Source organism: Manis pentadactyla, chromosome 1 (genome assembly GCF_030020395.1).
Source record: "Manis pentadactyla isolate mManPen7 chromosome 1, mManPen7.hap1, whole genome shotgun sequence".
Classification (NCBI taxonomy): Eukaryota; Metazoa; Chordata; class Mammalia; order Pholidota; family Manidae; genus Manis; species Manis pentadactyla.
This window is the reverse complement of record NC_080019.1, coordinates 122753316-122780811: the sequence shown is the minus strand read 5'-3', so window position 1 is coordinate 122780811 and position 27496 is coordinate 122753316. Positions and strand designations below refer to the sequence as shown.

Below are 27496 nucleotides of genomic sequence, written 5' to 3'. Positions count from 1 at the left end.
CCTGGCCAAATCTGACAAAATCTGACAAGCCTTTGTGATGGGATTTGGAAGAAATTCCCTGCAGATCCTGGCACAGTTTAAAGCTGTCCGCTTTGAGTTAGGACTTGTTAAGGAGGGTTATGTGAGCTGAAACCTGAGACAACCCTCTTGCTTCTATCTGGAGCCCACATCTTGCCTGGAAATGGGGCATGACCAAGCGAAGGGGTCGCTTGCTGTTTGTATTAAAAGGGGAAGATGGCCTGTGTGCCTGCAAGCACGGCCCCCACATGCTTTCTCTATTAGAGCCAAGCACAGAAACTTATCAAAAACATATGTTTGGTGTTAATCATCTGGACTTGGGCTCCACTTGGGAGTCTAACTAGCTGTCCCTTGGCAGAAGGAATCTGTTGACCTTCTCAGCTTGCTTGAAGAGGGTGCTGAGCAGCATTTCAAACTTTTGGATGCTAGTAGGGAGGCAACGTCTAACTGCACCTGAGGATTGACTAATTAAAGGAAGATCCCAACACTTGAAGGTTGCAGGCTGCAGCACTGAGAATGTTGTTGCTTTGGATGTTGGTGAGCTACGCAGAGGGAGCAGTGCTGCAGGAGCCTCCCCTTATCAGTGGGCAATAGTACTGATGAATTAACTTGAGGAATTCAGTCCTGTTCAACCTTCCTCAGAAGGAGCCAGTATGAGAACCAGGACTGAATGACTTACCCAACTGCACCTAAAAAAAACATTTTGAGATTGACTACAGATCAGAGAAACCGTATCAGATGGGTTCTTGCAAATTGTACGTTATTTAGCTTCTAGAGGGTTGGTAGAAGATTTGATGGATTTTAAAAAATGTTTCTAAGAGCGGAGGAATTCAATTCCTGAATTCTCATTACATGTAATTCAAATTCTGCCAGTAGCCTCTTTTGTTTTATATATTCTTAAATAATCAGTCCTAAGACATAAAAGCCTTCACTTTTTTCTTTTATTATATTTTCTCAAATAAACTTCCCCAAAGGAAGATATTTTAAGAGCATTTTCAAACATCTTTGGCATCACATAAAAAAGAAATCTCGTGTAAAAAACGAAATGTTATCTGAACTTTTATAATACAAAGGCGCAATCCAATATGAACATATAAAATATATACAAATATAGTGCATGGTCAGTCACTTAATACAGCTCTCTACAAAAAAGTAACTTTTTAGAAATTAAAAAATCAAAGAAACCACTTAATCCCAAAAGTCCTCTTCTCTCCCAGCGTTCAAGTTCCTGTGTAGTGTTCCCAGGGAAGAGGTGGGTTAGGGAGTTTAGGAGGACAGATGGCTTGAGCCCCTCAGTTCCGCCACGGTCTCCACATGGAGTCGGCAGTTAGCGAGGGGCCGCTGGAAGGTGACACTGCGTTGGGGCCCACGGAGGTCCCGTTGTTGCTGGTGTATACTGGGATGACGGGGCCACTGTGAGCAAAGGCCCCGTTGGGTATGAGGAAGGCAAACTGGCCGTCAGGAGCCGGCACCACCTGGAAACCTCCAAATACCTTAGCTGCCTCTCCAGCTGGGCTGCCCAGCTTGCAGGGCGCGCCGCCGGGAGGGGGCGCCGCGCCTCCGGGGATAGGCACCAAAGGAGGCGGCGGCGCGAACGGCGCGTGCTGCGGACCGCCGGGTCCTGGCGGGGGCGGCGGCGGCGCCTGCAAGGCTGGGTGCGGCTGCCCGGGGTAGGTCATGGCGTTGATCTGGGTCATGCAGTTGGCCAGGTGGCCGAGCAGCCGGGTGCGCACCTCGGTGTTAACGCCCTCGCACGTGGACAGGAAGCGGGTCACCTCGTTCATGCACTCGCTGAAGCCGGCGCGGTACTTCCCCAGCACGCTCGGGTCTGTGCTAAGCGCGGCTGCGGGCCAGAAGTAGACAGACGGGTCACCGAATGGTCCTGGCCCCGAGGCCACCGCCTCCACCCTGGGAGGTCCCCGTGGTGCGCCTCCCTGACCACCGGCCTGAGGAACTGCCTCCGGCCAGGAGGGTGGGTTTAGAAAAAACCATACACCTCTACACACTAACCACCCATCTCTACACGCTAGCTTGGCGACTGACGCTGGGACGGCACCCTCTCCATTTCCTGTCGTTCCATTTAAACCGATCTCAGCTTCAGATCCGTCTCCCGCTCCAACCCAGCACGCCGATGTGACCTTCTGTAATGCTCTTCCTCCCTCCCCCGCCATCCGAGACTCACTTCCCATTCTGTAATGGGGGAGGAGATTGTACTAAACCAGATGACCCCCAGGCTCCACGCAGTTCAAAACCACTACGGTTCTCAGTCCTTTCGCCCCCATTCACTTTCCCCGCTGCCAAGCCGTCCGCCGCCCTAGCCACTACAACCTCTCTTCCTCCCTTTCCGGAACAGTAACAACTTGGAGTTACGGCTATAAATAAGCCCCAGACCGTGGGAACGCAAGAGTGAGCCAAGGCAGTAAAATGTATTTGAATGCCTCTCACAACCACGGGCGGAAGTCTGGAAGAAATCACCGCGGGGAGAGAGGAATGCCCGCAGAGGGGGACGCGGCAAGCAGCCCTCACCCGTCATCTGCGCCCTTTGCAGGTTCCGGAGGTGCTTCACTGTCATTTCCAGAATGTCTGCCTTCTCCAGCTTGGAATGCCGCGAGCTCTGCACAGAAGAGGCAAGGGAGGAAAGTGAGAGGATCGCCAGGGGTCTCGGAGTTCCTTTCCCTGGCAGCGGCGCCGACACCCCCGCCTCAGAGAATGCAGCGCCGGCGGGAAAGACCTCGCCAGAGAGGGGGTTTCATTTTTAGTACCCGAGAATTAGTATTTCATTTTTGGCTTAAAAAAAAGAAAAAGCACTGCCCACTTACATCTTTCTTTAGAGCATCCAAAATCAGTGTTTTCAGCTGGCTCAGACTTTCATTTATTCTTGCTCTTCGTCTTTTCTCCATGATAGGCTTTGAGGACTGTAAAGAAATAAAAAAAGACCCCTGAGTTCCCATGGGATCTACCATCTCACCCCAGGTTTTAAGGGAGAAAGGAACCCACCAACCTCGGCTTAATTTCTTAAGGCTGCAGAGATACAGGTACTGCCCTTACCTTTCTGTGCTCGGATGCTGTCTTTGGTTTATCCGGTGTCGTGTTGACACTGGCTGGGGTAGCAGCCACCGGGGACGAGGAATTTTTCTCCATTATATCAGCTGGCATTTTGGATTTTTGTTTTTTAATCCCTAGAGAATTTTATTTTTGGAGTCCTTCACACAGAAAAATTATTTTGTTTATGTCCCTTTACTTTGAGACGTTCATAAACTACTGAGCAAGTGCTGAGGGTTTATTATAGTATCTTATGGCTACTTGGCTATCGGTAGCGCTATTCCAGGACCAAGGAGAGTGGTAGACGGGGAATTCCACAGTTATCAGCACAAGCTCCGGATCCTCTCTGATCCCCAGGCCCTGGCGGCCTCTATATATATCTGGGACTGCACGCGAACGGCTCGTGTGAAACTTCCCAAACTTTCTTTCCCACAGTAACTTTCAGCCAATGGGAGGAGGAGACACGCGGCACCGCTCGTGGACCGCGCCCCGCCATTGGCCGCCAGGCACAAGGCCTGGCGGCCAATGGCGCGCGCCTGAGCCCGGGGCACTGGAGGCTACAACGTCAATCAAAAGGATTTTAACCCTTCGCTACTCTCGCTGCTGGGCTTTGCTTTAGAGAGGACTTCTCCGCATTGGATTTACTCTAGTTTATGTCTTTTGGGATACGATCTTTGCTCTATTTCCTTTCCTATGTGCAACAGAGGTGCTTTGACACTAGTAAGTTCATTCGAAATATATATTTTTAAAGGTTTAGGAAGACGGATAAAACATTATACTTGCAGTGGTAAAAAGAAATGAGGGGAACGTGAGCAAGGGTATGAGTCACTGTAATATTTAAGTGATTTCCCGTTCAGACTCTCTATATTGCGGGGGGTGGGGCGAGGGTGTGGGTGTGTGTGTGAAAGTCGACCATGCAGCTAAAGGACAAAAAAAATCCCTTTCTGTATGCAGAAAAAGGGAAAAAAGGCCTCTACCTTACTTTTGCAGGTTTTTCAGAACAAGGTGGTTTTTTATCTCTGTCCTCCCATCCCGTACCCCCTTCCTTTTCTGGAGTTGGGGCCTTGGACCTCGTGCTTCCCCAGGAAACAATCAGAATAATTTCCAACTGGGCAGAAAGGAAATGGAATTTCAAATGAAAAATGAACAAGGGGGGCTTTGATAGCAAAGCTTCAGGGACGCGCGAGCGCCCTCGCCACTTTCCCTTTCCATCCACAGGTTCCTGGTGCAGGGGCACGTCGAGACGGTTGGCGGGGCGGCAGCCTCTCCCCTCCTCTCCTCGCGGGCGGCCGGGGCAGCCTCGGCACCCGGCGCGCGCGGGCCCTTTAAGAGCTACACCAGCCGAGCGGCAGTTTGACATCAGCCGGCCGGCGAGGGCGCGCCTGGAGCCGAAGCACGTGCCAGGATGTTTTATTGCCGCCGCGGCTGCGGCCGAGCCGAGAGGATGTGTGTGCGCGCGCCCTGGGGGCAGGGAGGTGGGGGGGCGGCGGCGGGCGGCGGAGCGCGGGGGCTGGTTCCTGGTCCCCGGGAGAAGCCAAGAAGGTAAATAGCAGCTGCTGTGCTCGAGCCTGGGAAAACCCCGCCCCCTGCGCCTGGCCTGGGCTCATTGGCGCGCGCTGCGTGTGGGGTGTGTGTGTGTGTGTCCGGGGGCCCCCTCCTCCGGCCCCCGCCGGGCCAGGAATCCGAGGGGGTGGCGGGCTGGGAGCCGAGCTCCGGCGCTTACCACCACACCTCCCGCCTCCCCCCGGCCAAGGTTAGCCCTTCCGGCCGGCGAGCGCACACCCTGGGGTGGAGAGCAGGGAATGATTCCAACCCCCTACTCCACCCCTAATTCGGGCCTGGGGTTTTAACTCGGCCGAAAAACTCACCAGCGCAGGCCGGGAGAAGGGCGGGGGCATTCTATGCTCCTTGCCCCAGCCCTCTCTCCCTCCCTCCCCCCGCGGGGCCCCCGGCGCCCGCCGCGGTCACGAGATGCCTGACCGCACTTAGGAAGCGGCCGGGTCAGCCTCCTGCCTCCGCTCGGCGGCTGCGGTTAAAGCGGCTTCGCGCCGCCCGCCCCCTCCCCAGGTCCTGGGAGGCCGGGCAGCTCCCCCTCGCTGCGCCCGGGAGGCCGCCGGCGGGCGGCCGGGAGGAGGCGGGCGGCGCGGGCGGCTGCGTGCTGCCGGCTGGCCGGGCCGCGCGCCGGGAGGAGCTGCCGCAGCCGCCGCCGGGTGCCACGTGGCGGGCGCCGGGCCGGGAGCGCCGGGGCTCTGGCGGCGGCCTCCCTGGGGGATTTGACGCGCGGGGCGGGCGACGAGCCCTTTCCCCGCCGGTCGGCCGCCACCTCCGCTTTACTCCCGCCTGCCTGCCGGGTCGTTCGCCCCCGCGCCCCCACCCGCTTTGCCCTTCCCGCCGTCCTGGAGCTTGGCGCGCTGCTCCGGGGGCTGGGGGCAGCCCTGGAGACGAGTCTTGTGTGATGTCGCGCCCCCAATCCCCCCGCCCTCCCAGCCTTCTCTAGGAGGCCTGGCACACGTTTCTCAGACACTTCATTCCTTCCTTCCTCCGAGCTCCCCACTGAGATAATGTTGTAAATGGTTTCACCAGATCCTGGCCCCTGATGAGATTCAGAGGTTCCTGACTCTGGATGACCTTGGGCAAGCCCCTCTCTCTTTCATTTTGGAACTCAAACTCTGTGCCAGACACCGTGTTAAACCCTGGGATTAGATAGAGAGATACAGTGCAGTCTGCAAGGAGTTCACAGTCAACTCTGGAGGCAGACAGACTTGGTTTTCTGATTGATGACGGGGCATTCCTCTATTCTTTCTTTCTCTGAGGGCTTAGATAATGGCTCAAGAGATGAGGGGAACCTAAAGGAAACACTGAACCTCATCTGCATGGCCAGCACTGTTGCTGGTCTACCAGGGAATACGAGGATGAATGAACTAAGTGCCCTCAGGAGGCCTACAGCCTAGAGATTATACTCATGAATGCAGCTGGCGGATACCTACTTCCCAGTATATTCTTCTGGTAGGTCCTAAATCCAAAAGAGACAGTTACTGGCTAGAGATAAATGCTATGGAGGTTTAAGGTACTTAAATTACTCAGATTGGGATATCCTGGAAAACTTCCTGGAAGAATTGGCCTGTCCTTTGTATCCTGAAGAATAGGTTGCATTGGGCCATTGGAAATGTGAGACATGGGGCAGGGGAGGATGGAAGTACCCATGGCATTAAAGGACTGGATTCTGGAACTTGTCCTTATTCAGGGAACAGGATCTGGAGCCCAGGGCATGTGACAGCCTGGAGTATAAGAAAGAACAGAAGAAGGAGGCTCAGGCCATGTCACAAGACCTGTAAATACCTTGCTGAAGGATTTTAGACTTACCTTTAGACAATGGAGGGCTGTGAAATGCTCTTGTGCAAAGAAGGAACATCAAGGTTCTCCTTTAGAATGATGGCCCTGATAAAAGTTGGAGAGTGGATTGCAAGGTTTAAAGGTAGAGACCCCAGTTTGGGGGGCTCAAGCCAGTAAAGGAGTTTCCTAAGTGACAGGTGAGCACCAACATGTAGAAGCACCTGCCAAGAACCAGCTCACCTGGGCACACACTGTCCAGTGATCCAAATTCACCAGAAACCTGCCTACCCTTTAATGCAATGTTCCCCCTTAGTTGGCTGGATTCTAACTAAGGAAATCATTGTGACTCTGACAGTATTTACCTTCCAAGCCTCATTTCCATCTTCCAGGACAGCCCTCAAGTCTGCAGCCAAACCTTTACCTCATTGCCGGCTTGGTTTACTCACTCTTGCCCCTTGGGCTACTCTCTGGGATTTTTTTTTTGTGTGTGTGTGTTTTCTTAACACAGTGCAGAGTAGGCTCTGCCCTGTCATGTTCTGAAGAAATGATGAACAATGCCTGCTTTGTTGACCTGCAACCTGGGCCAATAGGGTAGGACTTTCTTTCTTATTTTAAACAGATGGAAAAGTAGTGATGACAGAAAATTGTCTGTTGCTTTTGAAAAAGTGGAGTTTTCCTGTGAGTTTGAAATCCTCTTCGTGAAAGGTGATGAACCTATGAAGTTACCCTCCTTTCTGCCATGCAAACTTTGCAGGCTTCTTAAAATGCTTCTGCTCAGCATCTGACTTTTAAAAAAACTACTTAAATACTCTGACCCAGATTCCTCCAAGGAACTAAACCCTTCCCAGGGAAGTATGTTAACCCTTTCCAGGTCCCCCCACCTCTCCAAATCTTTGAGAATCAGTGACTTTTTCCACTGAGTTCTGCTATGACATTGACTGCTATCTGCTCTTGGGTCCTAATTGACTAGCCAGTGTGCCACCCACTGTGTCCCTTGTAGACTAAGAGCCTTTTTGTCTCTGATTCTGTTATCTCCTCTGAATTTGGCACCCTGAAGGTACATGGAGAATGTTGAATATAGTCAAGTGAGGGTCTCATGACAGTTCCTAATGCAGCCTCATTGGTCAAATAGTTAATCAGCAACTCATTTATTGCCACTTCAGGAGTGCTTAGACTGGTAGAATGAACAAATAACTTAAAACACACACACACACACACACACATTTTTAGAGAGAGAGAGCAAATTTGTCATGAATTGCTCATAGACTATTTTTCAGTATCCTTTTCCTGGGCAATGAAAACAGCACCAAATTGACACTCTCTCTTACCCCTCCTCAAATGGGGATCGAAGGGCCTAAACTTGAAAAAAGACTTGAATTTGGAAGTCTTTAGAAACAGCCTCTTAGAAACAGCCTTTCTTTTTCAGTCATCTTTCTACCCTCCTCCCAAAGCAAAGAGAAAATTGAACCTTGTTCATCAGTGGAGGTCACCTCTTTGATCCCACTGTGAGACCAGCACAACACAGGCATCTTTCCCACTGTACCATGCCCAGTAAGTACAACCAGGGGCTGCTATGTTGGTCTCCTTTCCCCTTTCTGCCCTGTGAAGGCTAATCTTCTCTGTCTTATTGCATCACCTGTTTGTTTTAAACCATAAAACAAATAACCGCATCTCTAGTGAGACTCCCCTTTGTCCCTAAGGTATCGGAATGGTTTGTGGGTTTGGTTTAAAGCTACAGAAAGGAGAGAGAGCGACAAGAAGAAAAAAGGTATTTTGCCTGAGGACTTGAAGCTTTTTTTTTCTCCTTTTCCTCCGCTTGACTGACTTTCTCACACTCAGATTCCCTGCAGCCTGCCAGAGACGTGGGAGCTGCTCTGCCAAGAGCTATCCTGGGAGGGCAATTGAAAGGGCCTTGAGTAAGTACACGCTGGGCGGGGTTCTCCTCCCCTCCGTACTGCTCCGCACCTGTACAGGGAGCAGTCCCACACATATCACCTGATCACAGCCCTTTCAGAGACCGTGAGAAAAATAAAGTCCAGGATAGAAGAGATGTTTGTCGTCTCTCCAGGGTTGCAGCAGCCATTTCCCGGCAGTCTGAGCGCCCAGAAACGGCACATTCCAGACCAGCTGTGCACGCGTGTTTGCCCACATGTAGCAGGTGGGGGCACCGGAAAGGGGACGGAAGCCAGAAATCACCTGCATGATGACTGCATCCCGCCTCTGTTTCTGGCATCGGCCTGACTTGTAGTTTTATGAACTTTTACTAGAATCATTATTATGGTCCTCCTAGATAAGAGTCCATACTCGCTCATAACAGCAGAATTCATAACCAGAATTTCTTTTTTTTTCCTGGATAATTATTTTTTATTGAAGGGTAGTTGACACACAGTATTACATTAGTTTCAGGTGTACAACACAGTGATTCAACATTTATATACATGATAATTCTAGGTACCAGCTATCACCATACCAAGTTGTTACAATATTTTGACTATATTCCTTATGCTATACATTACATCCTGGTTACTTATTTATTTTACAATTGGAAGTGTGTTTATATATATATATATATATATATACATATATATATATATATATATTTTTTTTTTGTGAGGGCATCTCTCATATTTATTGATCAAATGGTTGTTAACAACAATAAAATTCTCATAACCAGAATTTCTTACCTTAAGATTGATAGGTGAACCCCCAGGGAGCCTATAAAGCCCCTGAAAAGGAATTCAGAATTATGTCTCTGCATGCATATTTAGCAGGAGCTTAATAAATACTTTTTGAATGAACGAACAAATCATCATTTTTTCCTGAGGAGAGTTTGTAGGTCTCAGCCAGAATCTGTATGCTTTTTGTGACCCTAAAAGATTGAGAAAACTGTTCTAGGCAACCTCCAGTTACAAGTGGGTACCCTAAACTCCAGAAAGAGCAAGAGGCTGGCTCAAGGGCTGATAGCAATATGCGGCCAGAGTGGGGTCTGAAGCCAGCTCAGAGCTCTTTCCCCCACACCGCAGTGCTGTGGTTGTTGGTAAATTGGGGTGGGGTTTATAGAGTTGTGATTACCACCAAAGCCTGGATTTAAAATAGACATATTAATAAAGATACTTTGAATTTCTAGAACTTTCTTTTTCTTTCTTAATTCTGAGGCACCTGAGCTGCTCTGCTCCTGGTGCTTGGTGAGAGAAAATGATAGGCAAGAAAGCCAGATGTTCCCCAGAGAAGAGGATTCAGGAATGCCTGGAGTCCGAGTCCTGGTTGGCATGCAGAGGCATTAGAAACAACTGCAACTCTGCATTCCATCTCTGATAAAAGTAAGTTGCTACTTCTGAACAAAACTGCCTCCTTGGTGTCTGGCCAACCTGGGACCTTGAACAGCAAACAGGGTGGGGGGCGGACAACAAGCTTTCAACATTGCCTAATAGCAGGCCAGTAATGCTTTCTGCTGTCCTCACCCATGCCCCCCTGGCCCCCACCTTGGAAAATTTGACTAGAGCCAGTGAGACCAAGGGAATGTGAGCGTTTCTAATGGTCTCTGAAAGAGTGTGGTTGCCAAGAAGAGCTTTCCCAGTGGGGTGGGGGCAGGGCACCCTAGAATGGCTTCCGTGCTGCAGTTGGCCTGGCCATAGCAGTAGTGGTAGGAGGCTCTAAATGTGCCTTAGCTCACTAGTCACCCTCTGAGCAGGGCTGCAGTGAGGAAGGCTGCAAGCCCAGGGATAAAGGAGGGCATTCCTGAGGGAGAGCAGAGATGCCAGCTTGCACTCTTGTGGGCAGAAGGCTCGGAACTGCATTGTGGGTGTCTCTGGAAGGCTCAGGAAGGTAGGGGTGAACCCCTTTACACCCAGGACAAGCATTTGTTTGGCTTGTTGATAGCTGCTCAAATTGTAACATCAGATCAATTTCTCAAAAATCCAAACACAAAAGCAGAATATCTCAGGTAACCAAGAAAACCATTTGGGTAAAACTTAGGGCCTGCAAGTGACATGGGATGAGTGTATACAACATACTTTTAATTAAAATCATCATCATTATTATCCTTGCATCATCTCATAGCTTATAGAAAAGGGATGGGGGGAGGCAGGGGAAAGGACATAAGAAGTGGCTGAATTGGTCCATTCATTGACTGTATGGGACATCTGAGCCCAGGAGGATGTGATTTGTCCAAAGTGAAATAGCCTCATCAGAGAGGGACTAGCAAAGCCAGAATTAGGCTCAGGTTTCCTGACCACCAGTCCAGAAACCCAACCCACTATATCTTTATATGAGAAGAACATTTTGAAATATCTACAACAAATGACTAACATTAGCACCAAAGATGGATTTTCTATTTGAGAACCTGAGCTATGTGTGGTGAGTGATTTTTTGTAGTATGACAGCATATGCCCAGCACAGAGCAGGGCTAAATTCCAGTTTTGCTGTACAATAATTCTCTCTTGGATTTACTCATAACCATTTAATCTGTGGAGAAGAAAGGATCTTAATTTTGGAGTTCCAGGAGATAGGAAGCCACCTGCAGGAGCCACACAAAATGGGCAGCCTGCTACTCAGTCAACCACGTGTCATCCCCCCCACTTTCTTTTTCTTATAATTGTCAACCTGTTTACCTTATTTGTGCTCTAAAAGGAAGATTAGGGGGGAGAATATTTACACACCCTGAATCTGTGCTCTGTTAATACTGGACTTTTATCAGGAGTAGAGAAGATGTGATACTAAGAATATAGTGATGGTATTGGAGCAAAGAAACATTGAGCTGCTGGCTGGCTTACATTTAGCAGAGGAGAGGTGAGAAAAATAATGGACTTTTAAAGAAGTTAATAGGTGGTATTTGCATATGAAATATATATTTTCCTTTTAGGAAAAGGGCTTAGGGAACAAGAGAAGATGGTCCAGGCAGCTGCCACAACTGCAGCTTTAGTCTCTGGTGGGTTCTAACATGGTTAGGACCTCTGGTCTCTTCCACAGAGTTGGAGGTACCTGTCCTCCTGCCTTGTAGTACTTGGCAGTGACAGGGCACTTGTTAGTCCATTAGAGCATTTTGTCCTCATTTATAGCCTTGTGATTTAGACTAGGACTTTGGTGGGAGGTCCAGTGAGGAAGAGAGAGGATTCAAGCAGCCAGTGCAGGAGACATTTGGCTGGCCCACAGGCTGTTGGAGGCACAGGATACAGGATAGACGAGCTTTCTGGAAAATAGGGCCTCTAGAAAGATAAGGCAGGGCAGGAAGACTAGAAGCCAGTAGAGAACCGACTTATCTTAACCGTGGGCAAGAATAAGATTTCCAGGAACTGGAACAGAAGGGAGAAGGCATATTTCTGTCAATTTGGTATGGAGTATCAGTAATCTATAGGTCACATCTTTGGTGGGGGAAAGCAAGGACGAAGGGTCCTTTCTTGTGGCAGGAAGCTAGATGGGAAAAAGCAGTGAGGGAAAAGATTCCCACTTAGTAAGAAGATGACTAAGCAGGTTCTGGAAAGGACACAGAAAGCTAATGACATGGTCTCCCCTGGGCTGAGGCTAGACTGCTTGGTTCAGCATCCAGTGCCTTCTGAGAGGCTTCTTGGGAAACACTCAAGAAGGGAGGACAGGTGTGGAACTGAGGGCCCTTGTGGAACTCTGGAACCTGTATCCCTTTCCCCGCTAATTAATTTTGTTCTAAGCTGTTTGTATTGCTATAGGCATAACATTAAACTCCCATAGACTGGAAAAGGCTGTGGGCTTGTCTTGGGTGATGGCAGGGAATGGGGGCCATGGGGAGAGTGTATCCTGCTCTGTGGCTAGTTTGAAGGTGGACATCCAAGAGAGGAGAGAGAAGGATGGCTCAGAACAAAGGAGGCAAACGTATTGAAACCTCGCAGCATCAGGGAAAGGGCCAGGGTCCCCTCAGCCCAGCTGTGCATGAGACACTATGTAAGGTAGGGAAAAGGAGCCTCTCCTTTTGCAGGGCTGTACTTCCACAGGCCAGCCTTGACCAAAATCTGAGAGGAGCCAGGGAGGGAGGGTTCTGTTGTAACATGCTGGCATGTGACAGGCTTGCCTGACTGGTGGAGGTCTCTTCATAAAGTCCCAGAGCTTTGCTGGCTCCTGGGGGAGACTGCCAAGCTGTGCACGTATCAAAAGCATATCCAGCGGTGGCCTTTATCTAGTTGGGCTCCCACAGTCCCAGAGGGACCTGATATTCATGTTCAAGTATTTGATCTCCTTGTCCTGGGTGGCTAGTCAAACCTCTACACACTTCACCCCTGCCCTCAGAGTCCTGACACCTGAAACAGACTTAGACTTGGTGTCTAGATCATCTGGATGGAGGGTCGAGTCCCAGCTTCTTTTCTTTGAATCAGGTGAACCTTTGTTGATGGTAGCAGATGGACAGTGCAGTCCAGTTTTCAGTTGCCTATTTAACTTAATTCAGTTCAGTGACTATTTTTGAGCACCTACAATGTATGAGGCAGAACTACATACCTCTGTTGATGGTTACTTCCATTTATGCTTGCTTTTCAAATGCTATTTATCTGTGCAGAGCAGTGACATCTCCAGTTTATATCATAAACCTTTCCCCTTTACCTCCCACATTCTTCATCTCTGCTGCTTCTCTGAAAAAGAAGCTATGAAACTCCTTATGGTGTCTGGTACAATACCTTCCACTGAGTAGGCAGCCCCAAATACTTAGAGCACAAATTTGTGCATGAACTTTGACTTAAAGAAATATGTTTTATTGCCAATTCAATGGAACCCTCAGAGCATCAGCATATTTTTCCAGATTTTCCTTGGCTGTTAAAGGGATGGGTTTAATTTGACCATTCCTGGTAACCATCTCTGGGCAACCAGGATACCGCTGCAGACAGCTCTATTCTGTTGCAGTCAGGTGGATTTAGACAGTCTGTGGCTGTCCGTGTTTTCCCAGGCCTATCTTTATTGATGGTTATTAAAGACACACCACCACATGGCAACGTGAAAGTACAAAGCAATTCCCAGGGTAAGGTACGTGGGAAGACATGAGATATGGGGCTCTCAAACAATTTTACCATAATCGCAGTCTGCCATATCTGTGTATGGTTAATAAGTAAGAGTTAGGCAGGCAGGTTCCACCACTGGGCAGCAGATGGAAAGGGAAAAACGGCCAGTGGGGACATTCGTGGTCCTTTTGGAAAACTGGGAAAGAAAACGAGAAGGAAGACACTTGGGAAAGGGGTCACCCAGGTGCTGCAGAGGCCCACGAGTGGTCCTGAGGGAGGACTGTGGCTCACCTCTTCTCCCTCCCTCAGCCTCTCTTTTCACGCCAGCCTCTTGTGGAAGATTCTGTGAAGCAAGAAGTGCATAGTAATCATGCCCAGACACTTTGTGTTAAATAAGTGTAAACACAGCACACAAAGCCACCTGTTTATTTTATTTATTTATTTTTATTTTGATATCATTAATCTACAATTACATGAGGAACATTATGTTTACTAGACCCCCCCTTCACCAACTCCCCCCCATGTACCCCATTAGTCACTGTCCATCAGTGTAGTGAGATGCTGCAGAATCACTCGTCTTCTCTGTGTTGCACAGCCCTCCCCGTGCCCCCCCCACATTATACATGCTAATCATAATGCCCCCTTTCTTTTTCCCCGCCCTTATCCCTCCCTTCCCACCCATCCTCCCCAGTCCCTTTCCCTTTGGTAACTGTTAGTCCATTCTTGGGTTCTGTGAGTCTGCTGCTGTTCCGTTCCTTCAGTTTTTCCTTTGTTCTTATACTCCACATATGAGTGAAATCATTTGGTACTTGTCTTTCTCCGCCTGGCTTATTTCACTGAGCATAATACCCTCTACCTCCATCCATGTCATTGCAAATGGTAGGATTTGTTTTCTTCTTATGGCTGAATAATATTCCATTGTGTATATGTACCACATCTTCTTTATCCATTCATCTACTGATGGACACTTAGGTTGCTTCCATTCCTTGGCTATTGTAAATAGTGCTGCAGTAAACATAGGGGTGCATCTGTCTTTTTCAAATTGGGCTGCTGCATTCTTAGGGTAAATTCCTAGAAGTGGAATTCCTGGGTCAAATGGTATTTCTATTTTGAGCATTCTGAGGAACTTCCATACTGCTCTCCACAATGGTTGAACTAATTTATATTCCCACCAGCAGTGTAGGAGGGTTCCCCTTTCTCCACAGCCTCACCAGCATTTGTTGTTGTTTGTCTTTTGGATGGTGGCAATCCTTACTTGTGTGAGGTGATATCTCATTGTGGTTTTAATTTGCATTTCTCTGATGACTAGCGATGTGGAGCATCTTTTCACATGTCTGTTGGCCATCTGAATTTCTTCTTTGGAGAACTGTCTGTTCAGCTCCTCTGCCCATTTTTAATTGGATTGTTTGCTTTTTGTTTGTTGAGGTGCATGAGCTCTTTATATATTTTGAATGCCAACCCTTTATCGGATCTGTCATTTATGAATATATTCTCCCATACTGTAGGATTCCTCTTTGTTCTATTGATGGTGTCCTTTGCTGTACAGAAGCTTTTCAGCTTGATATAGTCCCACTTGTTCATTTTTGCTTTTGTTTCCCTTGCCCGGGGAGATATGTTCATGAAGAAGTTGCTCGTGTTTATGTCCAAGAGATTTTTGCCTATGTTTTTTTCTAAGAGTTTTATGGTTTCATGGCTTATTACATTTAGGTCTTTGATCCATTTCGAATTTACTTTTGTGTATGGGGATAGACAGTGATCCACTTTCATTCTCTTACATGTAGCTGTCCAGTTTTGCCAACACCAGCTGCTGAAGAGGCTGTCATTTCCCCATTGTATGTCCATGGCTCCTTTATCCTATATTAATTGACCATATATGTTTGGAGACTCTATTCTGTTCTACTGGTCTGTGGCTCTGTTCTTGTGCCAGTACCAAATTGTCTTGAATACTGTGGCTTTGTAGTAGAACTTGAAGTTGGGGGGCGAGATCCCTCCCACTTTATTCTTCCTTCTCAGGATTGACAAAGCCACCTGTTTTTGTAGAGCACCCCAACACACCTGGTTGTTTTACGATGCTGAGGGATATTGATAAAGGGGACTATAAAGTTGAGGTGAAATGGCCTCATATATTTAAGTAGCATGTTCCTCTGTGAACTTCTCAAGTGTTTTACAGCAGAGATTTGACTGACCTGTTGATTTTCTCTGTCAGGAATGTTGAACACATATCTCTAGACATGTTCAAGAAAAGCTATTAGCAGGATGGCTAAGAACCAAAGGCTCTGGAGCCACACTGCTTGGGTTTATGTTCCAGCTTGTTCATTTTCTAGCTATGAAACATGACTATTCAGTTCTTCAATTTAATTACCTGCTAATCAGGAGATATTCATAGTACTTACTTACAGGAGTGTTTTGAGGACGAATATATGTAATGTGCTTAGGACAGTGCCTGGCATACTGTAAATGCAATATAAGTTTGCAGCTGCTTTCACCGTCGCTATGTATGTATCTCTCACACGTAAGGTAGGTGCCCACATTCATCTAAAAACATTCACAAGATGTTAATATTTTCAAAGAAACAGATGGACAATCGTACATTGGCCCATGAGTATTTGACAAAGCAAAAGCTTCAGCCAGCCTTTTAGGAATCACAGGTTTGTGGGACCTAGAGAAACCTAAAAATTTATCTGGCTCCTCCTTTTCCCAGGAGGAGGGTCCCTACCACCTAAGCATTCTGTTTGCAGCTGTGTTTGTGGGCAGATACAGACCTTGGGGTAGCCCTGCTGTCAATAACTGAAGTGAGCCTCAGGTCTACGGAAAGGAGAGCTCTGGAAGGAGGCAAGGGCATCAGCATGGACCTGGCACATAAGATGGACGAGCCCCAACCCCCACGAGGGAATGGGAAGAGCTGCAGAGGGATGCGCAATAAAAAAGGCCACCTGAGCAGGCCCTCCTGGGGTCCCAGTCACACTTATGCGAGATGAAACTGGTGACAAAGACGAACATCTGATTCCTTTCCTGCTTAGCAAGTTTCTGTAGATGACCATATCATTTGTGGTCCGAGCTGGAACACTTCGAGAGTGAAAGATAATGCTATTAACAGTCATGTCAGGACATTGGTGTCAGCTGGGACACATGGCTATCCTCATCCTGTGGGCCTGTGGCAGCACGTGCTTGACTATCATTCTGTCTATTCAGTTTCTTTTCATCAGAGATGCTTCCTAAGAAGAGAGATTATTTTTAAGTCACTAATATTTTAGCACTTCTATGTTTATGCAAAGGGATGCCATTGATTTACCTTCCATAGAGGGAGGAGCCCCATTGTTGAACCTAGGACCTTATTCAATGCATACAGGTAAGAGGAGAGTGGGAGCGAGGCTCCATGATGGTTGGGTGGTTGTGCTTCAGGTATGTTTGTCATGGCTTCGTTTCTTCTTTGAGAGAGCAGGTGTGCTTCATGCTTACTCACCTGCATCCTGCACCCAGGTTGTGCCTACAGCACAGTAATGCTGTCAGGAACTCTGGCATCTACCAACCGTGGCTGAGAACATCCATTTTTCTCAGACACGTGAATGTGGAAAAAGCAAGTGCTCCAATTTGAAATCCAGGCCATTGAAATGGCTGAAGGAAGACCTCAAAGGAAGGAGCTTTTTCCCACCTGAAATATCTGCCCTTTTAGCCTTGAATTTGACTAAGTCTTTAATGGGTGAAAAAACCCCCAAACAAACAAGAAATACTTTTTTCCTGAATAGGTCAAAGTCAACGTTTGCTCTTTGTTATTTCCTAAAAAAAAGACAAGAAAGAAAATAAAAATGGCCCCCTGCCTGAGTGTACTTATATGTGCCTATTTAATGATTAATAATACCTTGTGGGCTATTGTTTGATGTGGCCTCTGCTGGTTTGAACAGGAAAACACTGATTCACTCTTCAGGCATTTATGAATCACAAGTGTTTACCCTGAGACAATAAATGAAAGGGGGAGATTAAAAAAAAAAACACACCCAAATATGCTGAGTTCTTTGAGTAAAAACTGGAGATAACATGGGATCTCAGCCTTTGATATGCTGTGTGGGGCCCATAGCATTCTCTCACAGAATAAAGACTGTGTAAATGACCAAGACTGGGGCTTTTGAATTTTATAGATTTTTCCTTTCACTTGCTGATAGGTTTGAGGCAACGAACGTTCCACTCTGCTTCTGTGTCTTGTGCATGCGTTCCTCACACCTATCATGGTGGCTCCGTGGCAGTCCTCCGCAAGGCAGTCTCCGTAGGGGTCTTCGGGGGTGTGCTTTCCCTGGAGTCTCACCACCCTCTTCTGTTTTCCCCTGAAGCCGGGAGACTCCGGCAGTAATCCAGAGGGAAGATGGAGAGCTGCCTTAAAGTGGGGCTGGTGGTCTGGAGAGAAGGGACCATGAGACTGAGGCCTGTTGGACCTTGGAGACTGATTGGACCTTGCTGGGGAGAAGGAGTCAAAGGACGACACTGGTTTGTTCTTGGCACAACTAATATTCCACAGTTCTGCTTTCAATAATAATTCTTAGACTGATTGTCCCTTCCTCCTGTCCCAAAGTCTGGAGTTCAGTGAAGAAAGACAATTAGATTTACCTCTTACGATCCTTTACAAAAATGGTGTTTATTTTGAGATAATTTTAGACTTAAGAAAAGTTGCAAAAAATAGTATAGAGAGCTCTCTTGCTCCTTTAACCAGCTTCCCCTTTGTCACCATCTTATATAACTATGGAGTGATCACCAAAACTAAGAAAAGAACTTTGATAAAATCCTGTAAACTACAGACTTTATTCACATCTCACCATTTCTTTACTATTGTATCTTCTTTCTTTTCCAGAACCCCATCCAGGGCCCCACAGTGCATGGAGTTGTCTTGTCTCCTTAGTCTCCTTTGCTCGGTGACAGTTGGTCTGGCTTTCATGACACTTGTTAGAGTATTTGCCAATTGTTTTTTAGAATGTCCTCCTTTGGGGTCTGATGTTGCTTCACTGCACTGCTATTGTTAACCATGATCATGAGGTTAAGATGGTTTCTGTCAGGATAGTCACTGTGAAGTTAACACTCTTCCCTTGTGTATTCCCTGAATGTCTGGGGGGGCCAGGGTGCAACTTCAAGACTCTCCAGATATGTTGTTTCTGCTTAGACGTGTGCCCACTAAATACAGAGTTTATCAAAGGATCTTGTCTGTGGCAATTATTACCATGGTAATGTAATAGTGATTTTTTATTTCCCTCATTTCTTCTATGTTAACTAATTGGAACTGTTCTTAAATTGCATGACCTTACATTATAATAAGGCAGCTATAAAAAAAGTCCATACTCTTTTGGAGCCTAAATTTTAGATGGAGACATACACAAACAAAATAAAGAAATAAGTTAGATAATATATGAATAGATGACAAGTACTATAGAGAGAAATCAAGTGATGAGGGTAGGGGAAGGGCATCAGGAGGTGCAGGTTTAAATTGCACGGTCAGAGGAGGCCTTAGAGAGAAGATCTAAAGCAAAGGAGGGAGCCAGCATATGAAATCATGGGGGAAGGGGGGAGATTTCTAAAGAGAAGAAACCAGGGAGTGCAAAGGGTCTGAGGGAGGACCATCCTTAGCCTATGTGCTTTAGGAAAGCCCTGGAGGCCAGAGTGGCTGGCACAAGTGAGCAAAGTGGGAAGGGAAGTGAGAGGGTGATGAGGCAGAGAGTGACGGGGCCAGTGGCGCAGGCTTGGGGCCGTTCTCATGACCTGGCTGTTGCTCTAACGTAGGTGGGAACCATCAAGCAAAGGGGTCACGTGATGTTTTTCATATACTAAAAGATCACACTGGCTGCTTTGTGTAGGCAAGGATGGAGGCATGGAGACCACAGGTAGGAAACAATGACTGTCATCAAGGTAAGAGATGAAAGTGGCTTGGACCAGAAAGGTAACAAAGAGGTGTTTGGATTTGGATGTATTTTGAAGGTAGAACTAACACTGCTACAAAAGCTCTCCCTTGTGGCCAGGAGCTTCTGGCCACCTCCTGGGTCCCCAGGGTGTGTATCCTTGCTCCTCTGCCTTGAAGGGGGCTTCAGGAACAAGTCTGAGAAGTGCTGGCTGGCCATGTTGAGTCTAAGGCCCTCATTGGAACCCTGGATTATCTGCGTCCACCCTCCTTTCCTCTGCACTGTGCCACACACTTCTCTCTCCCCAGGGCCAACCTTCTGCTCAGGCCAACCCACCATTTGCTCACAGTCTCTCAGTCCTCAGTGCCCTCTGCCAACCAAGATTCTTCCTATCCTCCAAGGCTCACTTCCAGCCCCACTGTCTGAACACTGCCCTCCTGGTCGGGAACACTCACTAGGCTCTGCATCATGTGAGTGGCCCTGATTCCAGACAGCCTCAGATGTCCCTGCGGCCTCGGAGACCCTTAACCACAAGAACTGGTCCCAAGTGCTTCATCAATTGGTCATCGGCTTGAAAATATGTTTCCTCTTAATCATCCATGTACATTTTGAATTATACTCCACATATATATATATTTTTAAATATGAAAATAGTGTTTCTGCCTCTATCTCTGCCCAAGCCTTCAAGTGAAATTGAAATTCCATCTTTCTTTTTTGGGGGGCTCTCTCTACCTTTTGGTGGAGGGGCTGTAAAAATAGTTTGAGAAGTCAGGTGAGGGGTACAAGGAAAGGCAGGCATCCCTGAGGATTCATTTGCTGCTAATGGATTTCTATATCTATCTATTGAAATAAACTTGTGAAAAATGCATATGGTTAAAAACTTCAAGCAGCATAAAAGAGTAGATCCTGAAAAGTAACCCTTCAGTGGCCTGCATCTGCCAAGCCCTGCCCCAGAGTCAGTCACTCTTACCTGTCCCTTAAATGTCTATCTAGGGGTTGCTGATGCAGTTAGCAGCTGGGAGCAGATAGTAATGACCAGCTGAAGGTAAACGGAGGTGTGGAGAAACCTAGGTCCCACACTGCACTTCCCAAGGCTACGCAGCACCGTCAGAAGGGCTGGCTGCAGCAAGGCCACCCTGCCATTTATATTGTGCTTGGCTCAGACCACAGAGGGGTGAGTTTGCAAAGCCACCACACTCCAGTGGAATTGGGGCATTTGGTACCACCCTCTTTGGCTCTGAATCTGTGCCCTCACAGGGAGATTAGTTGTCCCCAAGATTGCCCAGGTTGGCTGTTGTCTCTCCCTCCAAGTCAGCCAGCCAGAGGGAGAAGCGCGGCCGAAAGCTACAGGAGGAAGAAAGGCAGGTGGAAGAAGAGGTGGAGAATGCCAGCTCCCGAGCCATGATGACAGCGAGATTTCAGGGGAGCTTTGTCATCCCTCCGCACTCCTCTGTGCCTCAGAGGCTCACCTGGAAGGCAGCAGCACCCCCGACTACCTTTCCCGTGGGAATTCAGAGCAGCAAGCAGAACCCCTGAACTCTGTTGGGTCACTGCCAGCTACTTTCAAGCCTTTTTCCCTGCCGATTACAGTGACATGATGTCGTTTTTATTGAGGCAAGATTAGATTTTTTTTTTTTAAGTTTTCAAAAGTGTGGTTCACATGATCTCTAGTACTTTTCCTATTGCTTGAAGACCACAGAGCTGCCAATTTCAATTTGCTTCAGCTTTTATCACTAAAAGAAGCTTAAAAGAAAAAAGAAAGGGGAGACAGCCTGAATGAAAATATTCCCCTTGGCCCTGGCAGTTAGCATGAGGGTGGCAGGGGACACACGCATCACCCACTCCTTTTTGTGTAACTGTTGTAATAGAAAGTTGTCGGGAGACTGAAGTTGGGCCTGGCTGCTGGACAACACACAATGTCCGAATGACTGAAGGGTTTTTGTGCCATAGCCAGAGAGGATTGTGCAACCAGAAGTCATTCATGGTAGTCAGGAAAGTATTTAGAGAAGATGCTGATCTATTGGGTGACGGGTAAAGTAAACTCAAAGTTTTATTTCCTCTTAATTCTAATTTAATTATTCTTAAATCTAAGAATTTTCCTCCTTGGAGGCAAGATTTCCCATTCATTCAACATATTTATTGAGCACCTACTATGTGCCTGATTCTGCAGGCGGGGTGAATAAGGCAAAGTCCAGGCCTTTCACCAGTTTTGAAGCAAAAATGAAGAATAATAATCTGCATGGACCAAGGTTTTTCAGGTGCCGACTCACCCCTCAAAATGGGTGGTGTGATAGAAAATCATGAAAAAAGCTAAGGTCCAATCACATTTGAAGCAGGAGAATGAGGTCTAAAGGGGTAAAGGACATGCTAACAAAACAAATCTCTCCTATTCCATGAACCCTGTAGAGTAGAAACAACATTTACATATTATCACCACTTATGAGCCACTTTCAGATTCCTACTAGTGTGATCCTCACAACAGCCTGTGAAGTAGGGAAGGGCAAAATTGACCATAGCTCTTCACTGCAACTGGCACATGGTAGGTGCTCAAAGAATGTTAAGTAAACCCCTAATTTAGAGGGTTACACAGGTTCAAGAATAATTAAGAGATTGGTCCCAAGTTACTTGGTAGTAAGTGACAGAGTCTGGACTTGAACTCCGAGGTCTTGAATATATACATCAAGGCCTGTCTTTACTCCTAGAAGCACCACCCTCTAGAGATTTCTCCAGATTACTGCCTTTCCTGTGGCAGCAAAGTGACTCAAGTCAACTTCCTTGAAGGTTGCAGTGGTCTTTGGAGAGTAATTTCAATGGGTTGAGGCCAAAATGACTTCAAATGTGGACAGGATACCTCATGAGGAGACTCCACCTCCTTGGAAGGTTCTTCCAGAGTTGAGTTCATTGGGCTAAGAAACCTGGTCATGGGTATTGTTCTTTGGGTATGGATTTCTAAACTGTCCCAAACCAGATTAGAAATATCCTTCTAGTTTATATATCACCTCGACTCACTCTGTCTCTTTCAATTGTGTGGATCAGAAAAAGGTGGATTCAGAGCAAGAAATGTCTCCTCATTTGTGTCTCTTGAATCTTGATTTTTCTCCTCTGCAGAAGTATGGAAGGCCACTGTTGGAGTGGGGTGTGTCAGATAGTTTAGAAGGCTTCATGAGGGATATAGAGCTGAGAACCCTAATTGCAGCTGTACTATCACTGGGCTGGAAGCTACCCAGAACATGATCTGAGTCTCTTCCCCTGAGGCAGGGGATTAGAGCACATGCCCAGGGTTGACTGTGGATATGTCCCTGCCAGGAAATGCAGTGTGGGGACATGAAGGAGTCTACAGGAATGGGGAGTCTGTCTAGATGCAAAGGGAGATCACAGGGTGTAACACTCCATCTTCTTGTCCACTTTGCTCCATGAACATGAAGCAGTGCTTTTAGCTGGAAGTCAGAGAAGGATCTGGGTTCTAGTTCTACCTCAGCCATAGACTCATGGTGTATGTCCCTAAAGATGGCATTCATTGCTGCCTCTTTGGGTTTTAGGTTCCCCATCAGTAGCCTGATGGTTTTCAACCAATGCTTTGGGAGGAGTTGCCTCTCTGGGGGGTGCAGAGTCAGAGCCCAGAGGTGGTGCTGAGCACCAGGGCTTCTTACAAACCTTCTCATCCTTCTACCAGATTGATATGGTGTTGGGCTGTTCACACATTGCATGTCCTCCTATGATTTTGTTCAAAGAAAGTGTTTCACTGGTTTTTGTATTTAAGTTTGAAAACCGCAAGTAAGAGGCTCCCCCAAAATAATTATGAGTATGTGATATGAGTCATAAAGGCTGTGTGGGAGAGTGTACCTGGCCCTCAGACTGCTCACACTTCAGTGGGGTGGGCTGGAGACAGTTGACAAAAAATTCCAAACCTCACGGTGTCTTACTTTTAATATTCTTCACCAATAAGTGGAACCTTGTCTCATCTCTCTCACCCACAGCCAGCATATACAGGACACTTAGTAGGTGCTTAGTAAATACTTGCTGAAGGGACTGCTGAATGAGTGGCTCATTCCCTTTGGGAGGAATCACAGATGCAAAGGTAGCTAAGGGCCTTCCCAGCACTCACTGGAGCTGTGTAGGTGCTGGGGGCTTGGTGTTTCCCTTTCATGAACTGGGCCAGTTACAGCTACTGGGGACATAATCTGTTACAGGTTGAATTGTGTTCCCTAAAAAATTATGTTGAAGTCCTAACTCTTGGTACCTCGGAATGGGACCATATTTGGGTATAAAGGTTGCTAGAGGTCTGCTGAAGGGTTGTTGCACGTGTTATCAGCTGAAGGGAGGCTGCGTTGGGGAGGGTGGGTCCTTCATCAAATATGACTGGTGTCCTTTTAAGAAGAGGAGCAGAAACAGACAGAAGCCGACGGGGAGAAGACGGTTACATGCTAATGTGGGGGGGGGGGGACTGGAGTAGTGAATCTACAAGCCACAGAACACCAAGGAATGCCAGCAAATCCTAGAGGTGGGAGAGGCAAGCAAGGATTCTCCACTATAGGTTTCACAGGGAGTGTGGTCCTGCTGACTCCTTGATCTCAGACATGGTGCCTCCAGAACTATAAGAAAATACATTTCTGTTGTTTTAAGCCACCCAGTTTATGGTACTTTGTTATGGAGCTCTAGCAAACTAATACATCACCCTACTCCTGATACTATGCTTACAAGGAAACTCTACAACCTTTTTTTTCCTTTAACCTCAATAAAATGTTTGGAAAATATGTTAGGCTTGAACTTACTGTTTTGAAGCATTCATTGTGGTCTCTCATAAAAATATTTCTTGTATTTAAAACTCTAAAACCTTTGTATGTTGGGTCACATGTGTAGCATACATTGAGTGGTCCAATAAATCAAAAAGCAAACCACCTCCCTGCAAACAAACCAAAAAAGTCCCATCCTGGTCCTTATCTTTTTTTAAGGCAGATTTGCTGAAAATTGGCTGCTTCATTTACCTGAGAGTTTGAACAGATTGTTCAGCATAGAGGTGAGTTTCACTTTCCCCTCTAGGAGCTGGGCATGATTGTCTGTATTAAATGTGATGTACAATCATTTCTCATCTCTCCTGCAGAAGTGCCACTTGCTTCTGAATGCCTTTCATGTGTTTTGTTTCATGGACCAATCCTCCTGCAGGCATTCTCCTCCCGTTCCCTTGATCAGGGAAGCACCCCTCCCCCGCCACCCACAAGGAGATTCAGGAATTTGTAGGACCCACCTCACTTCTGGTTATTGAATAACTGGCAGGGCATCAAATGTCAGGGCTAAGAAAACAGAACGGCCTACCTGCAGGACTGAATGACCTCAGCGCCCCAGCTGTTCTCAGAGTGTCAGCTTGCACGTCTGTCAGCGACCCTTTCATCACAAGCCCTGCTGACATCATACTGTTCTGAACACCTAACCTGATGATTGTCACTGTGGTCACCACACGATGAATGACAGCAGCTTAAGGTTCTGATGAAGCCTGGAGCAGTTGTGCACAAGGGGGAATGGAAGATGGGAATGGGGAAAGAATGAGGGGTTTGCTGTATTTTAATTCAAAATTCGCCATCAACCTCCCAACCCGGTTTCCAGCCCAAGGCTTCACTCAGCAGTAGATGTGAGATGAACAAACCGTCACCCTCCCACCTGCAAACCTGACCTGGATGACCAGGGCTTTTCTGCAGGGAAGAGAAGGTTCTGGTGCCATTTTTCTGCCATCGGTGCTGCAGCAGTGGGTGTCTCTGCTTCCCAAGGTCTGATGGGGAAAATGTCTTTGCTGGGCTCTGGCAGAGGGCTTCCGTTAGGGTGCGTTTGTGACTGGCTTTTGCCGTTGGTGCAAGCTTTCCCGCCAGTGTCTGAGAGATGACTGCCATAGCAAGAGGATGGACAGTGATCTCCAACAGCAAGTCATGATTTCCTCACATGAGAGTTGGAAGAACTGAGGGGGAACAAAGGGAGGTAATCATTCTGTCAGGCAGACATTGTCGGAATGCTCGCCATGGGCCATGCGCTGTGTGATGTCCTGCGGAAGGAAGGCAGTACTGCAATTCAGGGCTACTCACAGGACTAGTGCCTGAGGAGGAGTCTGTCCAGGGAACAGGGAGTCCTGGAGAACAGAGAAGCTCAGTGAATGGCCTGGGATAGCCGGGAGGGGAGTTTTATTCTGGGACTAGAAGAGCGATTTTCAACATAAGCCTTAGGCACTCAACATCAAGGTCATCTCCAGGAGTTTGTTACAATGCACATTCCAGACTCCCCACTGCAGTCATACTGAGCCAGAGTTTCTGGAATGGGTCCTGGGAAGCTGCATTTGATTCTTTGGTACAAAGTTGGAGAACACCGCTTTGGGGTGCTTCAGGCTAGTACATGCAAAAAGATGTTTCCAAGGAGCTCAGGATCCAGGTAGTGTACAACAGAGTAAGGAAGTCTGGCCTTGGGGAAGAAGCCCAGAGCCCCAAGTATTTATAAATTCATTCATAACTGAGGTCTTGAGGCCTTGGCTGAGATAGAGCTGAGTAAGAGACAATCTAGGAGAGTTTTGTCCAAAGCCCATGGATAGAGCCCTGTGTCCCATAACAGGTTTTGTCTCAAAACTTCAGGAACTCTTCTCTCCTTGCTGTTTTTCCCTGTCTTTTCTAAGGACATCGTTTATGTAAGGATGTTTGAAGATGAGCCTACTGTCCTAAAGAGACTGGTGGTGCATTGTTTCTGTTGTCTGGCCGTCAGTCACCTGCCTGAAGAGGATTAACAGTCTCCTTTGAGGCTCCTTTTGTGCAGGCCCTGCTGTGGCCCTTGCTTAAGTCTCCAGGTAATCTTCAGCTGCAGAGAGAAAGCCCCCACCTATCCCAACAGTTCTCTTTAGCTCTCAGGCAAAAAACAATAGGAAGGGCCCTGAAGGGGCAGCTGTGTGGCACTGCATGCAATGTGCTGTTCTGTTCAAGGAGTAGTCACTATTGGAAGAAATCAAAACTGAAAATTGAGATTCCCTTGCCATCCATTTATTCCTTCAACAGAAATGTGTTGCGTCCCTTCCCTGGCATTGTGTGAGTGGCTGGAGTTTTGGGTGAATAAGATGGACACAGTCCCTGCCCTCATGGCGTTTATGATCTATAAGGGAAGAGAAACAAGTAAAGGGTGGATTGTAGTAATTGAGCTGAGAGAAATGCTGTCTCCCATGATTCCTCCATGCCCTCAAAGGCTGCACCTAGCCAAGGGCTGGATGGCTCAATGGTATTGGAGATATCCTTGTCCTGAATCCATTTTTCTCTTTTTTTTGCAAACATTTGCTGAGCCTCTATTATATGTGGTGTTAAATGACTTGTGTCCCAGACTCTGCTAATTAATTTACAGGCAGATTTTTAAAAAATGAACAAAATGCAAGTTGTTGTCCTTGTCCCAAGGAGCTCAAAGTCAAATGTGGGGGGTCAGAGAAGTAAAGAAATTGCATCAAGACTGGGATAATGGCTCAAGCCATGGTACAGCCGTGGTTTGTTCAAGGCCACAGCAGAGTGTGGGGGCGGGGTGGGGTGCAGCAAGGGCAGAGCGCTCAGGCAGGGACAACTGGAAGCAGGTGTAGAGGTTTTTCCATTCTTTTGATGCTTCCCAGTCACGAAGTTAAATGATACCTGTTTCATCATCCAATCACTCTGTAACTATGGACTGAGTGCCTTTGATGTTCTTAGTGAACCAGCAAGCAAATCAATAGATCAGGCAGTCAAGCCAACAATCTTATTGGTTCCCTGGCTGGTGACAAGCTACAGTCAAAACACTGTGGACTAAATAAAAGGATTGGAAGAACTCTCTCTTGTCCTCAGGGGTTCTATAGCTAAACTGAGTAGGCCAAGTGCGTCCAGTTACCTCCAAAGCTCCTGTTTAGTAAAGGCAGATCCTACCCACTAGCAACAATGGGTTTCCTTCTGGGTGGGAAAGAGATGCCCCTCATCTGGATCAAGCATTAAGTACATCTCTTAATTTTTGTAACAGCATGTCAGCTCTGATGTCTGCCAGGCTGGTATCTAAAGTATGAGGATCCATGGACAGCTAATATATATATTATATCTATATATTGCAGATATATAGATATATGTATAATAAGGTTCATTTTACTTCCAATTATGATTTATGCACATTAAAAAATAGAAAACTGCAGAAAAGATGAAAGAAGATAACCATTCTCATTATTTGATATATTTCCTCCTTTTCTTTCATGATTTTACATAGTTATGACCATTGTATAGATTCAATTTTATATTCTGCTTTTGC

At 47.1% G+C, this 27496-nt stretch overlaps 1 protein-coding gene and 1 long non-coding RNA gene across 10 annotated transcripts; one reads left to right on the top strand and one right to left on the bottom strand.

The window, feature by feature from the left end:
- Positions 1-940: 940 nt before the first annotated feature.
- Positions 941-3417, bottom strand: HES1 (hes family bHLH transcription factor 1). Its single transcript, XM_036875136.2, has 4 exons — positions 3067-3417; positions 2838-2933; positions 2545-2632; positions 941-1861 (listed from the first exon to the last, which is right to left on the bottom strand). Exons 1-4 carry the CDS (start codon positions 3172-3174, stop codon positions 1311-1313), a joined length of 843 nt encoding a protein of 280 aa, XP_036731031.1. The 5' UTR covers positions 3175-3417; the 3' UTR covers positions 941-1310.
- On the top strand, positions 2977-18528 carry LOC118907002 (uncharacterized). 9 transcript variants are annotated; one of them, XR_008997319.1, is made up of 10 exons: positions 2977-3053; positions 3496-3780; positions 4279-4506; positions 5881-6066; positions 7820-7944; positions 8094-8161; positions 8233-8309; positions 8462-8637; positions 9549-9713; positions 17675-18528. It is a non-coding gene; the product is annotated as an uncharacterized LOC118907002 (long non-coding RNA). The 9 variants fall into 9 exon arrangements; XR_005022652.2 differs by lacking the exons at positions 5881-6066; positions 7820-7944; positions 8094-8161 and having other exon boundaries at positions 2986-3053; positions 4279-4602; positions 17675-17828; positions 18190-18528; XR_005022646.2 differs by lacking the exons at positions 2977-3053; positions 3496-3780; positions 4279-4506 and adding an exon at positions 4524-4602 and having other exon boundaries at positions 5874-6066.
- Positions 18529-27496: the final 8968 nt, after the last annotated feature.

Bases quoted from the DNA above. Each gene is read 5' to 3' on its own strand.
- HES1 (XM_036875136.2), bottom strand. From the start codon at position 3,174: ATGCCAGCTGATATAATGGAGAAAAATTCCTCGTCCCCGGTGGCTGCT. The intron at 2,934-3,066 runs GTAAGGGCAGTA...ATTTCTTTACAG, and splicing joins CAGCATCCGAGCACAGAAAG to TCCTCAAAGCCTATCATGGA. The intron at 2,633-2,837 runs GTAAGTGGGCAG...TCTTCTGTGCAG, and splicing joins TGGATGCTCTAAAGAAAGAT to AGCTCGCGGCATTCCAAGCT.